Below are 13,583 nucleotides of genomic sequence, written 5' to 3'. Positions count from 1 at the left end.
TTTCAGTTGTAATGCTCTTTTTATCATTATGTAGTGACCTTCTTTATTTCCTAATATAGCCTTTGTTTTAAAGTTTATTTTGTCAGATATTAGTATTTCTACCCCAGATGTTTTTTTCCTTTTCGTTTGTGTGAAATAGTAGTTTCTTCCATCCCTTTATTTTCAGTCTGTGTGTATCTTTTGTTCTGAGGTGGGTCTCTTTCAGATTGCACATGTACAGGTCCTGATTTCTTATCCATGCAGCTACCCTATGTCTTTTGATTGGAGCATTTAATTCATTTACATTTAAAGTTATTATTGATATGTAATTGTTTATTGCCATTTTATTCTTTAAATGTATAATCCTCTTTTTCTCGATTTCTTTCTTCCTTTGCTCTTTTTACAGCAAACCCCTTAACATTTCCTGCTGGTTTGGTTGTAATAAATTTCTGGAATTTTTTTTTTTTTTGTCTGGGAAACTTTTAATTTCTCCTTCAATTTTAAACAATAATCTTTTTTTTAAAACTTTCTTTTTATTTATTCATTTTAGAGAGGAGAGGGAGAGACAGAGAGAGAGAAGGGGGGAGGAGCTGGAAGCATCAACTCCCATATGCCTTGACCAGGCAAGCCCAGGGTTTCGAACCGGTGACCTCAGCATTTCCAGGTCAATGCTTTATCCACTGTGCCACCACAAGTCAGGCTAAACAATAATCTTGCTGTAAAAAGAAGTCTTGGTTGTAGACTCTTGTTTTGCATTGCTTTGAATATTTATTGCCATTCCCTTCTGGCCACCTCAGCACTGGATAATGACTCCGCTCAGGTATTCTTCTCCCCGTCACTGTTTTTGTCCCCGTGCCTCGATCTCCCCACTCTCCTCATGCAAGACCAGTCCTCGCCCTTCTCGCTCCTGGAGCCCCCGGCAAGTGGCTGTGAGCGATATTTTCTGTGCTGGCCCTTTAAGGGTGCAACTTCTTCTCCAGCTGTTTCCCACAGACAGAAATCCTGGTCTTCCCCCCACTCAATGCTGTCAGGCTGTCTCCTCCAGTCTCTGGGTTTCTGTGCTGGGGCTCTGGTCCTGGGGCTGAGGACCCCCGCCTCTCAGGGTCTCTCTTCCTGAAATGACATACCCTCTGGACCCCTAGCCGCTCCTTACTCCTGGGAGCGAGGGAGCCCCCGAAGCGTCCCCGCAGATCCTACCAGTCTCAGTGTGGTTTCTTCTGTGCTCCTTGGTTTGGTTTTCAATCCCTGTTCTTTTAGTTCAAAGTTGGTTTTTTACAATGATTGTTCTTAAATTAATTTGTAATCCAGTTTTGTCCCCTGACAGGCAGATTTGATTGACTGAAGTGGTGGCTTCATGCTGAGGAATAATGGGAAATGAGGCTTTTGAGACTGAGAGAAGGCAGGGTCAGTTAGTAAAGTGCCTTGAAAATCATACTAAGAAGTTCAGATTTGATGTTTGCAGATGGACAACTTCTACATACTTTTGCATGAGGTCTCCAGAGAATTGAAATGTGCCTGAGAAAAATATTCAGGTTGTCTTTAATAGAAAAATGAGTTTGGGAACTTAAAGACTTCATAGAGAGGATTGAACCAGAAAATGAGCTGGTTTTGATAGGAAAAGCCATGACTTTTAAAAATTAATTATAATTAGGTTAGTTGGATTTGCAGTGAATGTAGTTTATGGATAAAAATGGCTTTGTGACCTAAGTGAAGAATATATAGAATTTATTATCTTGCTCCAGACACCATAAATATTATTCTTTGATATCTTACACATCAGCTATAACTAGTGAAAAGAATGAGAAAGATGGATCATTTTAATTTTTTTCTCAGCACCAAACTTTTCAAGAGAACATGGTATTTTAAAGTGTTTTCTAACTCCCAAGGCTGTTTTATTATAATTGTTATTATGCATTGTCAACCCATAGATTATTGCTAATGTTAACTATTTTATACTTACAATATATGTATGTATTTCTCATTTATGTGGGTTAATTGGGCTTATTTTAAAGAATAGTCCTTGAAGTCATACTGCTATAAAACTTTAATGATTCTTCTGTGGATATGGTTAAAAAAAAACGAACCATTTAAATGACTTTTCCTTCTCTCCCACCTAGTCTTTTCTAGCACTGGTGAACTTGTTATCCTATCCTGCTATTTATGAGCTGGTAGGCAATCAAGATCTTCCTAATAAAACAGAATATTCTCTTCGTGAAGTTCCCACATGTATCACCGTAAGTATTTTCTTTTAATTTTTCCCTTGTATAAATGATACTTTTAGAGATTTGTAGTAAAATTCAATTTAACAAAAACAAAACAAAACACGGAAACTCTTTTTAATGGCATTTAAAGACTGACTTATTTACCCATAGACTATCAGCTTCTGAATTATCTATGAATGGAATCTTTGATCCGGCCACCTAGCAGTTGCCAGAGCTATTGGAATGAGTACAAGGTTATCACTCCCCAATAAGGAAAGATATGTGGCACAAATAAAATGTGTGTATGAATGATTTTTGGATGACTAATGTTATTAGCCACACCAGTGCTGCTCCTACATTGGCTAGGATAATTAGGAATCAAATTTATGCAAAGAGTGCAGTGTATTTACTTCTTACATTTTAATGAACTACATAGTAACTGCCCCATGAGGGCAGTATATACATATTTATTTAGTTTGAGATTTATTTCATAATTATGCTTCCTGGTGGGTAACTTATTTTTAATCATCCAGAGATATTTATTTCCTCATCTTTGGGTAAGTTAATAAGTTAACACACATAAATATATATAAATGCATTATTAGTAAAGAATTATTTGATTAATATTGAAATTCTATTATTAATCCTTACTTTTTATTTTCTAGTCACTTCCATTTTTTTAACACAGTTTTACTCTTGTGAATACTTTTAATTCTTGTTAACTATAAACATTTTAATAATGTACATGAATAAAATATAAAGATAGGTTGTTTGGCCTGACCTGTGGTGGTGCAGTGGATCAAGAGTCTACCTGGAATGCTGAGGTCGCCGATTCAAAAGCCTGGGCTTGCCAGGTCAAGGGACATATGGGAGTTGATGCATCCTATTCCTTCCCCTTCTCTCTCTCTATCTCTCTCTCTGTAATAAATAAACAAATAAAAATAATTTTTAAAAAAGGTTGTATCATACAACTTTTATTTTATATTCTTTATTCATTTAAGTCTTCCAATTTTATCTTGCACTTACTTGTATCATGGTACCTTGTAGGTAGTTTTGTAATTAGCCATTTATGTGCATGTCTGTCCTTTAACTCAGTTTACCACCTCGTGGCATTTGGCACAGTTGATCCAATCTCCTTACTGTCACTCTCTTCTGTGATCATGGCACTACTTCTGGTTCTCTTTCAGCATCTCTGCTGTCTCCTGCATGGTCTCCTTGTAGACTTCTCTTCCCCCTTGTCCTATGTCCTCCAAGTTGATCTCATCAAATTCCTTGGCTTCAGATATATACTGACAATTGACCTTCTCACTCACTTGACTGCCAGATCTATACCCAGATTTCTGGATGGACATTTGGAAAACTCACAGGCATCTTGGTTTTACCGTGCCTACAACTAAATATAATGTTTTCTCTATCCTAAATCAACTCCATTTTCTATATTCCTATATCAGTGTAAGGCACCATCATCCACATAAGCTAGAAACCTGGAATTCATTGTTGACTCCACCTTCTCTAGATGCAATGAATGATCATTTATGGATTTTTACCTCCCTAATAACTTTATCTTATTTATTTTTCTATTCCTATTAAGACCATTTTAGCTCAGACCCTTATTTCTTGCTAGATTACTTCAGTGACAGCCTAATTCAGGGGTCTCAAACTCACGGCCCGCGGGCCGCATGCGGCCCACCGAACAATGTTGTACTGATTTTTTTTTGTTTTCAACTGCAGTGAGAAAAGTGTTGCGTAACAGTTGCCTTTTGTAGACCTAGTGCGGCCCGCCGAATGGCTGTGATCTTGCTCTGCGGCCTACATGCTGAGTTGAGTTTGAGACCCCTGGCCTAATTGCTCTTTTTCTTCCAGTGTCAATTGATAGTTTATCCTCACATTAATTTATCCTTAAAGTGCACCTCTAAAAATGAAACCCAGCTACAATCATTCTGTTTAAAATCTGATTTCCCTTTGCCTTTCACACATAGTCCCTATTCTTTGCACGGCGTTCATCTTATTTCTCAAAGCCCTTTTTTCCCCCCTCTTACCTTCCATACTCTAACTTCCTTGATCTTTTCGTAAGTTTCTTTTTCTGGAGTCAGGAAGGTATATAAGCTTGCTTTTTGGGTAGATAGCACCTCCTCATTCTTCAGGATTTATTTATACTTATTTATGCTTTATTCTTTCTGTGAAGTTTTCTCTGTCCTTACTCTTTGGCCATGTTTTGAGTGGGTTCCTCTTAAGGTATTTTCATAGCACCTTGTTCATAAATACAGCATGTCACATTATTTTATATTATTTTTGTATTGTCTCTTCTAATAGATCAGAAGATTCATGAGAAGAACTGTGTCTTATTTTCTTTTGCCCTGAATGTCTAGTAGTGTATTTTTCTTTTTTTTTTTGTTACTGTGGGTATGTAGGTTCTTGGTAACATCAGTGTTTTATTATTTGTTATTGGGTAGACTGCTAATGACTTGAGTCTGTCCTAGGCTTTACAAAAGGATTTAATTTAATAACTTTTCACTTTCTTTGGAAGTCCCATGATGGCAGGAATCCTAGGAAGTGATATTGAAGAATTTTATGTGTGTATGTGTGTCTGTGTTTGCATGTATTCATGCATATGTGGGCTTACTTTATTTTGTGGACATTTTCAAACTTATATTAAAACTAGAAAGCCTGGCAGTCATACGAAATGAACGCTGTTCTAGATATTATAAATTGTAATTAAAATGATTTGTGCAAAGGTGTCTGCTAATTCAAACTGAATTACCCAGGGCAGGCGGTGAGGACGCCCCTTTGCTTACTGCCCCATGGGGTTTCCCCCTTCTACTTGCTTAATTGCTTAAAGTAGAGTGCAATGAAGGAAACCACTGGTGGTACATTTCTTAAGAGCCACCGCTAGCTCAATAAATAAAGGTGATTTAAATAATAAAATGTTAATTCACATGTCAAATATCTCTTTGTACACAACATTTCTTGTGTAGATCTTTCCATCATTTTTAAGCTCGCCTTGCAGAGGACCATCAATTATTTTTAATTTTACGTCCGTTCTTTCACGAACTCTTGAACAGGCAACATAAAGTTGACCGTGTCCAAATGCAGGCTCAGGTAAAAAAATGCCAACACGCTTAAGTGTTTGGCCCTGAGACTTATTTATGGTCATAGCAAAGGCAAGTTTTACAGGAAATTGTCTACGTCTCAATTGAAATGGCAACCCTGTTTGAGATGGAGCCAAATCAATTCTTGGAATGACATGTATTTCACCTTTAGAGGAGCCAGTCAAAGACTTAGCTATTATGACATTATTTTTCAATTGGAGAACCTCTAGTCTTGTACCATTGCAAAGACCCCTTCTGGTGTTAAGATTTCTTAACAGCATAATAATTGCTCCAATCTTAACCTCAATTTGTGAGGTGGCATGCCAGAAGGTGGGACTATTTGAATACCGTGGCAACTTCACCCCATTGGCTAGTACAGTGATACAAGCAACCAATAAGCTATCGGCGACAAACAGACACTTAAGCCGCATATAATAAAGATATAGTATGATGAACTCCCATGTACCAACCACTAAACTCCAGCTTTTATCAATATTCTGTCAGTATTCTTTCATGTATTTCCCCACTATTGTCCAATTTTCTCTCCTTTACTCCTTTTTTTTCTCTTTCTTTTTTTACTGGAGAATTATAAAGCATATTTTGAGCATAATGTCAATAAACCTATAAATATTTATCTCTAACTGATAAGGACTTTCTTGGATTTTATTTTGGTTTGAATTACTACCCTGTAAACCTCTATCATAGCTGTAACCCCTTAATATTATTATTATTATTATTATTATTATTTATATTTTCCTGAAGTGAGAAGTGGGTAGACAGACAAAGAGACTCCCTCATGTGCCAGACTGGGACCCACTCGGCAAGCCCACTAGGGGATGATGCTCTGCCCATCTGGGGCATTGTTTCGTTGTGACCAGAGCCATTCTAGTACCTGAAGCCGAGGCCATAGAGCCATTTTCAGCACCTGGGCCACATTTTGCTCCTATGTAACCTTGGCTATGGGAGAGGAAGAGAGAGATAGAAAAGAGAGGGAGAAGGGTGGAGAAGCAGATGGGCGCTTTTCCTGTGTGCCCTGACTGGGAATCAAATCTGAGACTTCCACATGCCGGACTGACACTCTACTGCTGAGCCAGTTGGCCAGGGACCCGTAATATTATTTAATATCTTGTTTATATAGTAGTTTTCTTTGTTGTCTCAATGACATCATTTTTTGAAATTGGTCAAGTCGTGATCCAAACAAGGTCCATCTATTGCATTCAGTCATTATGTCTTTGAAGTCTCTTTTAATCTAAAAAAGTTCTTGCTCCTTTTTGTTTTTGTGTCATTCATTTATTGGAGAAACTGAGTTATTGTATTTGTCCTGGGCTACTGATTCATTGTTTCATTAGGAGGTGTGAAATGATGATTCTGTCATTTCTTTTGTATTTAACTATAAGTATAATACAATTCTTTCAGGAATGGAAGAATAAATGATTAATTTTTTTATTTTTTAAATAAATTTTTGGAGTAATGAATTGTTGCTTTAGTGTCTTCAAAAGGAAGGTTTTATTATTATCATTATGAACTTCTAGTTTTTATATGTATATGTTTCAATCCGATGCAGTCATATTGTTTTTGATGCTTATGATATTCCTTCTTTGGCTACTGAGTCCTTTTGACATGTTTTTAAATTAATATTAGAGAGAGAGAGGGAGGGAGAGGGAGAAAAAGAGAGAAACATCTATTTATTGTTCCACTTACTTATGCATTCATTGGTTGATTCTTGTGTGTGGGCTGACTCGTGATCACGCCTGCAACCTTGGCGTATTGGGATGATACTCTAACCAACTGAGCTACCTGGCCAGGGTTGACGTGTATTTATTTATCAGTGTTTGATATTTTTCTTTTTTATATAAGATGTTTTAGACTTATTATATATATTTTCTGGCTCAGGCCTGGAATCAGCGAGCTTCGAGCCCTTGTTCCCTTTAGTAGGAAGTGGCATTTAAAAACTATAACATGGGTACTAGGAATGTTCACTGTTTAGGGTTGCTGTTGTTATTAGTCCTCTCAGTAGATAGCCAATGGGGGGAAATAGCAGTTTTTTATCAAGAGAAAAATTAATCATGAGCCTATATTAATATTTCTTCTTACTTGCATACATATTTATTTCTTTTCTCTTTCACAGAAAAACTTGGTTCCTAATGCATGAACAAAAATATTTACTTTTTTTATTGTGTATTACACATATAGTAGTTTCAAAATAAGATTAGTGAATGCACACTGACATTTCTTTTTAGTTATTTTGTGCTTAGAATACATGCCACTGGGGATTTAAAATCAAAATACTGTGTTTTAAAGTCATTTGAAGTAAATAAATTTTTACTTGACTTGGTTGGTCCACTGACTTGATAGATAGGCTTGTTTCAGAATGTTTGAAATTTAGAGAGGTTATTTTGCTTTTTTTTTTTTTAATTAAGTGAGAGATGGGGAGGCAAACAGACTCCTCGTGCTCCCAACCAGGATCCACTCAGCAAGCCCCCTACCAGGCGATGCTTTGCCCATCTGGGTCCACTGCTCTGTTGCTCGGCAGCTAACCTATTTTAGTGCTGGAGGCAAGGCCATGGAGCCATCCTCAGTTCTAACTTGCTTGGCCATTCAAGCCATGCTGCAGGAGGGGAAGAGAGAGAGAGAGAAGGGAGAAGGGAAGAGATGGAGAAGCAGATGGATGCTTCTCTTATGAGCCCTGGCTGGGAATCGAATCTGGACTTCCATATACCAGGCTGATGTTCTGCTGCTGAGCCAAATGGCCAGGGCTATTTTGCTTTTTTTTGTCTTTTAAATTATAGAAACATTTGTAATTTTCATATATAATAAGGTATACTCACAGAACATATTATATTTTAATTTTATTTTTCTTTTCCCATTAAGTTTGATTTTCAATATATTAGCTATTAGCCATATGTAGATATTTAACTTTAGGTTAATTATAAATAAATAAAGTTAGAAATTCTTTTTCTTTAATTATTGCATCCACATTTCAAATTTTCAAGTGCCCACTGTACCATTTTTGGCTAATGGCTACTAGATTGGACAGCACAGAGAACATTTCCATCATTGCAGGAAGTTTTATTCTACAGCACTGCTCTATAGCTAACACTTTTCATTAGTTCTTAATATATCCTCTGTCCCTTTGAAAAAGAATATATATATGTATATATATATATTTCCTCTCCATATTTCTTAAGTAAAAGAAAGTATGCTATAACCACTATCCTGCCCTTTGCATTTTTAAATTTTATTATCTTTGAGATTACTTCATAGCAGTATATAGAGTCTGATTTCATCCTTTTTTATAGTACTTGGTATTATAGTACATTCTTTTGCATAGTATTCTTTTGTGTGGATGTTCTATAGTTTATTCATCCAGTCATCTGTTTGTAGGAATTTGCTTTTTTAAAAAGACTTTTACTATGTAAATTATTCCAGAATTAAAAGCCTTGGCTTTTACTATATTGTATTTAACAGTGTGTATGTTTTTTTTCCTATTGCTGCATAACTAATTGCTACCAAATTAGCACATTAAAACCACGCCCATTTATTAGCTCACAGGTTTATATGTCAGAAGTCCAGCACTGTGTGCCTGTGTTTTATGCTCAGAGTATTACAAGGCTGAAATCAAGGCGTTGACCAGACTGAGTGCCTGTCTAGAGGCTCTGGAGAAAAATCCACTTCTAAATTTACTCTTGTTGTTGTTTAGTTTTATATATTAATAGTTGTAGGTCTAAAGTACCTGGTTTTCTGCTGGCTGTAACTCGGGTATGCCTTCAGGGCTTTGTTCTGTGGCCCCTCACTGTCAGCAGTTAAGAACCTCCTTCATTCATATCAAATCCCCCACATACTTTGAATCTCTCTGACTTCCTCTTCTGTGATCAACCTGAGACATCTTTGCTTTTAAGTGGCTCATGTGATAAGATCAGGGCCATTTCGATAATTATTTTGAATATAGTTAATTAGGGGCTAATTACATCTGCAACAATCTTTTCATTAACACAGACAGTACCTTTATTAGTCTTTAAGATCTGAGAATCTTGGGGCCATCTTAGAATTTGGGTTAGCTTCCTAGAAGTGGAATAAATGTCAATTCCCATGTAATTTTGGTGTATGTTGCTAGAGTTTTATCCACAGGGAATAATCCTTCTGCACTCCTATGAATAAGATACATACCATATTTTTTGCTCCATAAGACGCACGTTTTTTCCCCCAAAAGTGGAGGGGAAAATGCCTATGTGTCTTATGGAGTGAATGTTCAGTTTTTTTAGCTGCTACAGGTTCCTGGACAACTAGGAGAGTATTTGAACATTAAAGTCTCTTCTCATTTGTTAATGACAGTGCTAATGGTTGTTAATACTGCTGTTGAGTTTACACTGTTGAAATATTATTGTGGTATATTTTATTAAATATTTAACACACCATTTGCTTCAGATTTTTTTTTCTTATTTTTCTTTTTAAAACCCTAGGTGCGTCTTATGGTCAGGTGCATATTATGGAGCTAAAAATATGGTATTATAGTGTTTACCTCCTGGCAGGCTCATTGGGAAGATTATATGTATTCAGAGATTTAGATATTTCTTGGTCTGCCATGAGGGAAATGTTAATTTATATATTTTTTATTAACTGAACATCATTTCATATGTTTAATGGCCACTGACATTCCTTCTTTTCTTTATGGTTTTTCAGTTTATATTTGCTATTTTTCTATTTGTGTTACTCTTTTTCTTCTCAATTTTAGGGATATTTGGCCTTAACGTTTTATGGTTTTGCATTGTATAGCTACCAAACTCTAGGTCCTGAAAACAACTCTCTAGTTGTGCTTTGGTATATCAAAGGTGAATGATACAAATATTTTTTCCTCTAACAGGTACAATTTTCAATTGCTTTTCAGTTGTATAAGTAGTATATTACGTAGGGCTCCTTTGATTATTGGAGAAACTCAATTTGAGTTAGTTTTGGCAAAAGAAGAAATCTGTTGATTTTCATAACCATCTTGTAGGAAAATCAGGGAAAAGTGGAAATAGAACTTTGAATGCAGTCAGGTTAATATCTGTCCCTCTGTTAGCCCTCCCTTCCAGCCACCTCACCCTTTCCTATTGCTCTCCGTCTTGATTTATTGAAATCATATACATAGTGTAGTTGTTACGAGTTTGTCTTCTGAAGCCAGATTTGCTTGCATTAGATTTCTGGTTCTGCCTATTACAAGCTGTGTGACCTTGGAAAGGTTAGACTTTTTTTCCTCTGTTTAAAGAGGGCAGTAACATTCCTAACTCAGACTTTTATGACAATTAAAGGAATTAAATTAAATGAAACATAAAAGATTAAATTACTGCCTGGCACATAAGCACTTCATAATTGTTCCTATAGTTATCATTAGTATGTGCTTCTTTTCCAGATGGCATTCTCTATAGGAAAAGACAGGGGACTCCCTGTTACTCCACATTGACCTCTTTACCATCTCCTCTCGTATTAGTTTCCTAGGAGTTCTATAACAAATTACCACCAATCAGGTGGTTTAAAACAACAGAAATTTATTCTCTCGCAGTTGTGGATGCCAGAAGTCTGAAGTCAAGATGTCAGCAGGGCCACATTCCCTGTGAAGTCTCCAGGGGAGAAGCTGTCCTTGCCTCTCTTCCAGCCTCTGGGGGTTGCAGGCATGTCGTGGCTTGTTGCTCTGCAACTCTGCTTTCTGCCTCCATTTTCACAAGGCCTTCTCCTTTTCTGCCTGAAATCTTTCTTATAATCCAGGATGATATTATTACAAGAGTCTTAATTTAATTATCTCTGCAAAGACCTTTTTCTGGAATTAGGATTATCTTTTGGGGGGGGGGTGTAGTGAGAACAGTATTAATGATTTCAATTTACTACACCACTAAACAGGAGAGTGGCAATTTCCTCTACCATTCTATATATTGAGTTTTTACATGCTGCTAAAATTCTTACACTGAAACCTAATTTTGTTGTGATGATATTTAGAGGTGGGGCCTTTAGGAAGTGGATTAGTTCCTTATAAAAAGAGACCCTAGAGGAATCCCTTGCCCTTCTGCCATGTGAAGACATAGTGAAAACATGATTTTCTATGAACCAGACAGTAGGACCTCACCAGACACAGAATCATGTGGCACCTTGATCTTGGAGTCCCCAGCCTCCTGATCTGCAAGAAACAAAATTTCTATGTTTATAAGCCCCCCTGTCTGTGGGGTTCTGTGATAGCAGCCAGAATGTTCAAAGATACTCCCCACTTTGAACAGTTCCAAGGAAGGACCTTCCTTAACAGACTGAGTTTTGTTTATGGATATTCATGGACTAACCCAGTGGTAGTCAACCTGGTCCCTACCGCCCACTAGTGGGCATTCCAGCTTTCATGGTGGGCGGTAGCAGTGCAACCAAAGTATAAATGAAAAGATAGATTTAACTGTAGTAAGTTGTTTTATAAACATTTATTCTGCCAAACTTAGCAAAAATCCGACATAAAGTACTTGGTAAGTAATTATTATTTTATGCTTTCACATGCTGTAACTCTGCTTTATAAATTTTATAAAGTAAAGTGACTTCCGTATTTTATAAATCACCATTACTGTGGAACCAGTGGGCGGTTAGAAAATTTTACTGCTAACATACAAAAGTGGGCAGTAGGTATAAAAAGGTTGACTACCGCTGGACTAACCAGTCACAAACCACTCCAAGTAGTGCTGTTGCAAAAATATTGACATTATGATTGACCAATCTCATCCTTCAGTTGGCCCTTTCTTAAGTGAAAGGACTCAGCACAAACTTGGTCATTGACACAAGTGTAGTAAACAAATTACACATTCAAATGTATATAAATATAGAATACATGTTCCTCTTTGTTTTTCCAGTCTTGGTTTCATTCTGACCTTCTAGATTATTGAACATATTCTCAAGCTGGATAATATCCTTTAAAAAAGAGTTTCAGACTATATTTTGTGAGTCCCAAGCCTTTCTTGCACTAGCTTGTTGTTGGGAGGCTATTGATTTAGGAAACTGCCTTACTGACACAGGTTGTAGTGCTTAGAGACTCAAGTTCTCCATAAGGCTGACTTCGCTCAGGAGTTTTGTTTTGTTCCCTAAGTGGTGATCTATCAATGTAATCCCCTTTGAAGAAGAAATTACTTACTGTAACATTTGTTCTCTGAAAATGCATTATCAGTGATGGATGGCTGCAATCTCCTCTCCCATTAGCATGTTGGTAATACATTTTCTATGTTTTTTATTCTTACAGTATCTAGTACTTAGAGCTAGAATTTTAGAGTCACAAGGTATCATAAACTATCAAATAATCCGAACTTAAAAATTAGATAACTATGTATTCCAATTTCAGTCACTTACACTAGTACCCTATAACTGAAGAGAATCTAATAATGGTTTTTTAAGAAACTGCTCTGCACAGAACTAATTGGTAGTCTCCCTCTTGTCAGGTAAGAGAAAGCTAGTGATACATAATTCCAGATCAATCTGTGAAGATTCAGTGTGGTAAAGAGTGGTAATTGATTATTTCCTGAATATTATAATAGAGGGCACCAAAAATATCTATATATTTGAACAAATACATATTTAAAGATGAACTACATAGCAAACAAGTGTCTCCATATGTCTACAGCAAACACTGCTTAGTTAATAGTATCCAGATCCCTGGGCAAAGTCAAGGAGAGCTCTGTGGTTCTGTTACCAGAGCTAAATTGGGACTGTGAGGTAGAAAATTAGTCAAGAGAGGGAGAATATAAACATGATGCTGGGAATATGACTGAATTGTACTCTGTCATAATGTTTGAAACAAGGAGTGTCCAGCTAAGTAGCAGACAACAATGACAGATTATTTATTTATTTTTTTATTATAATTTTATTTTTTAATGGGGCGACATCAATAAATCAGGTTACATATATTCAAAGATCAACAAGTCCAGGTTATCTTGTCTTTCAATTATGTTGCATACCCATCACCCAAAGTCAGATTGTCCTCTGTCACCTTCTATCTAGTTTTCTTTGTGCCCCTCCCCCTCCCCCTTTCCCTCTCCCTTTCTCCCCTCCCCCCGTAACCACCACACTCTTATCAGTGTCTCTTAGTTTCACTTTTATGTCCCACCTACGTATGGAATAATGCAGTTCCTGGTTTTTTAGATTATTTTAAGATTACAATCTTTTTATTCTTTTTTTTAAGCACTTTATTTAATATTTGCTGATTATAAATTCTTGTGCTAATATTATTTATACATCTTTACAAGATATCTGTAGAATAGTAAATGCATTCTTAAGTGTTGTATATAAAGTTTTACTAGGTAAAGTTTACATACAGTCTGGT

The 13,583-nt window shown here is 36.4% G+C and overlaps 1 protein-coding gene across 1 annotated transcript in view; it reads left to right on the top strand.

The window, feature by feature from the left end:
• TBC1D32 (TBC1 domain family member 32) overlaps nt 1-13,583 on the top strand; it is a 248,526-nt gene that overhangs the window by 98,911 nt on the left and 136,032 nt on the right. Inside the window, exon 21 of the mRNA XM_066248097.1 lies at nt 2,097-2,213. Within this exon, the coding sequence (XP_066104194.1) occupies nt 2,097-2,213 (117 nt within the window). The remainder of the gene's footprint in view (nt 1-2,096; nt 2,214-13,583) is intronic.

Source organism: Saccopteryx bilineata, chromosome 12 (assembly GCF_036850765.1).
Source record: "Saccopteryx bilineata isolate mSacBil1 chromosome 12, mSacBil1_pri_phased_curated, whole genome shotgun sequence".
NCBI lineage: Eukaryota > Metazoa > Chordata > Mammalia > Chiroptera > Emballonuridae > Saccopteryx > Saccopteryx bilineata.
This window is presented reverse-complemented; position numbering and strand designations above follow the sequence as displayed.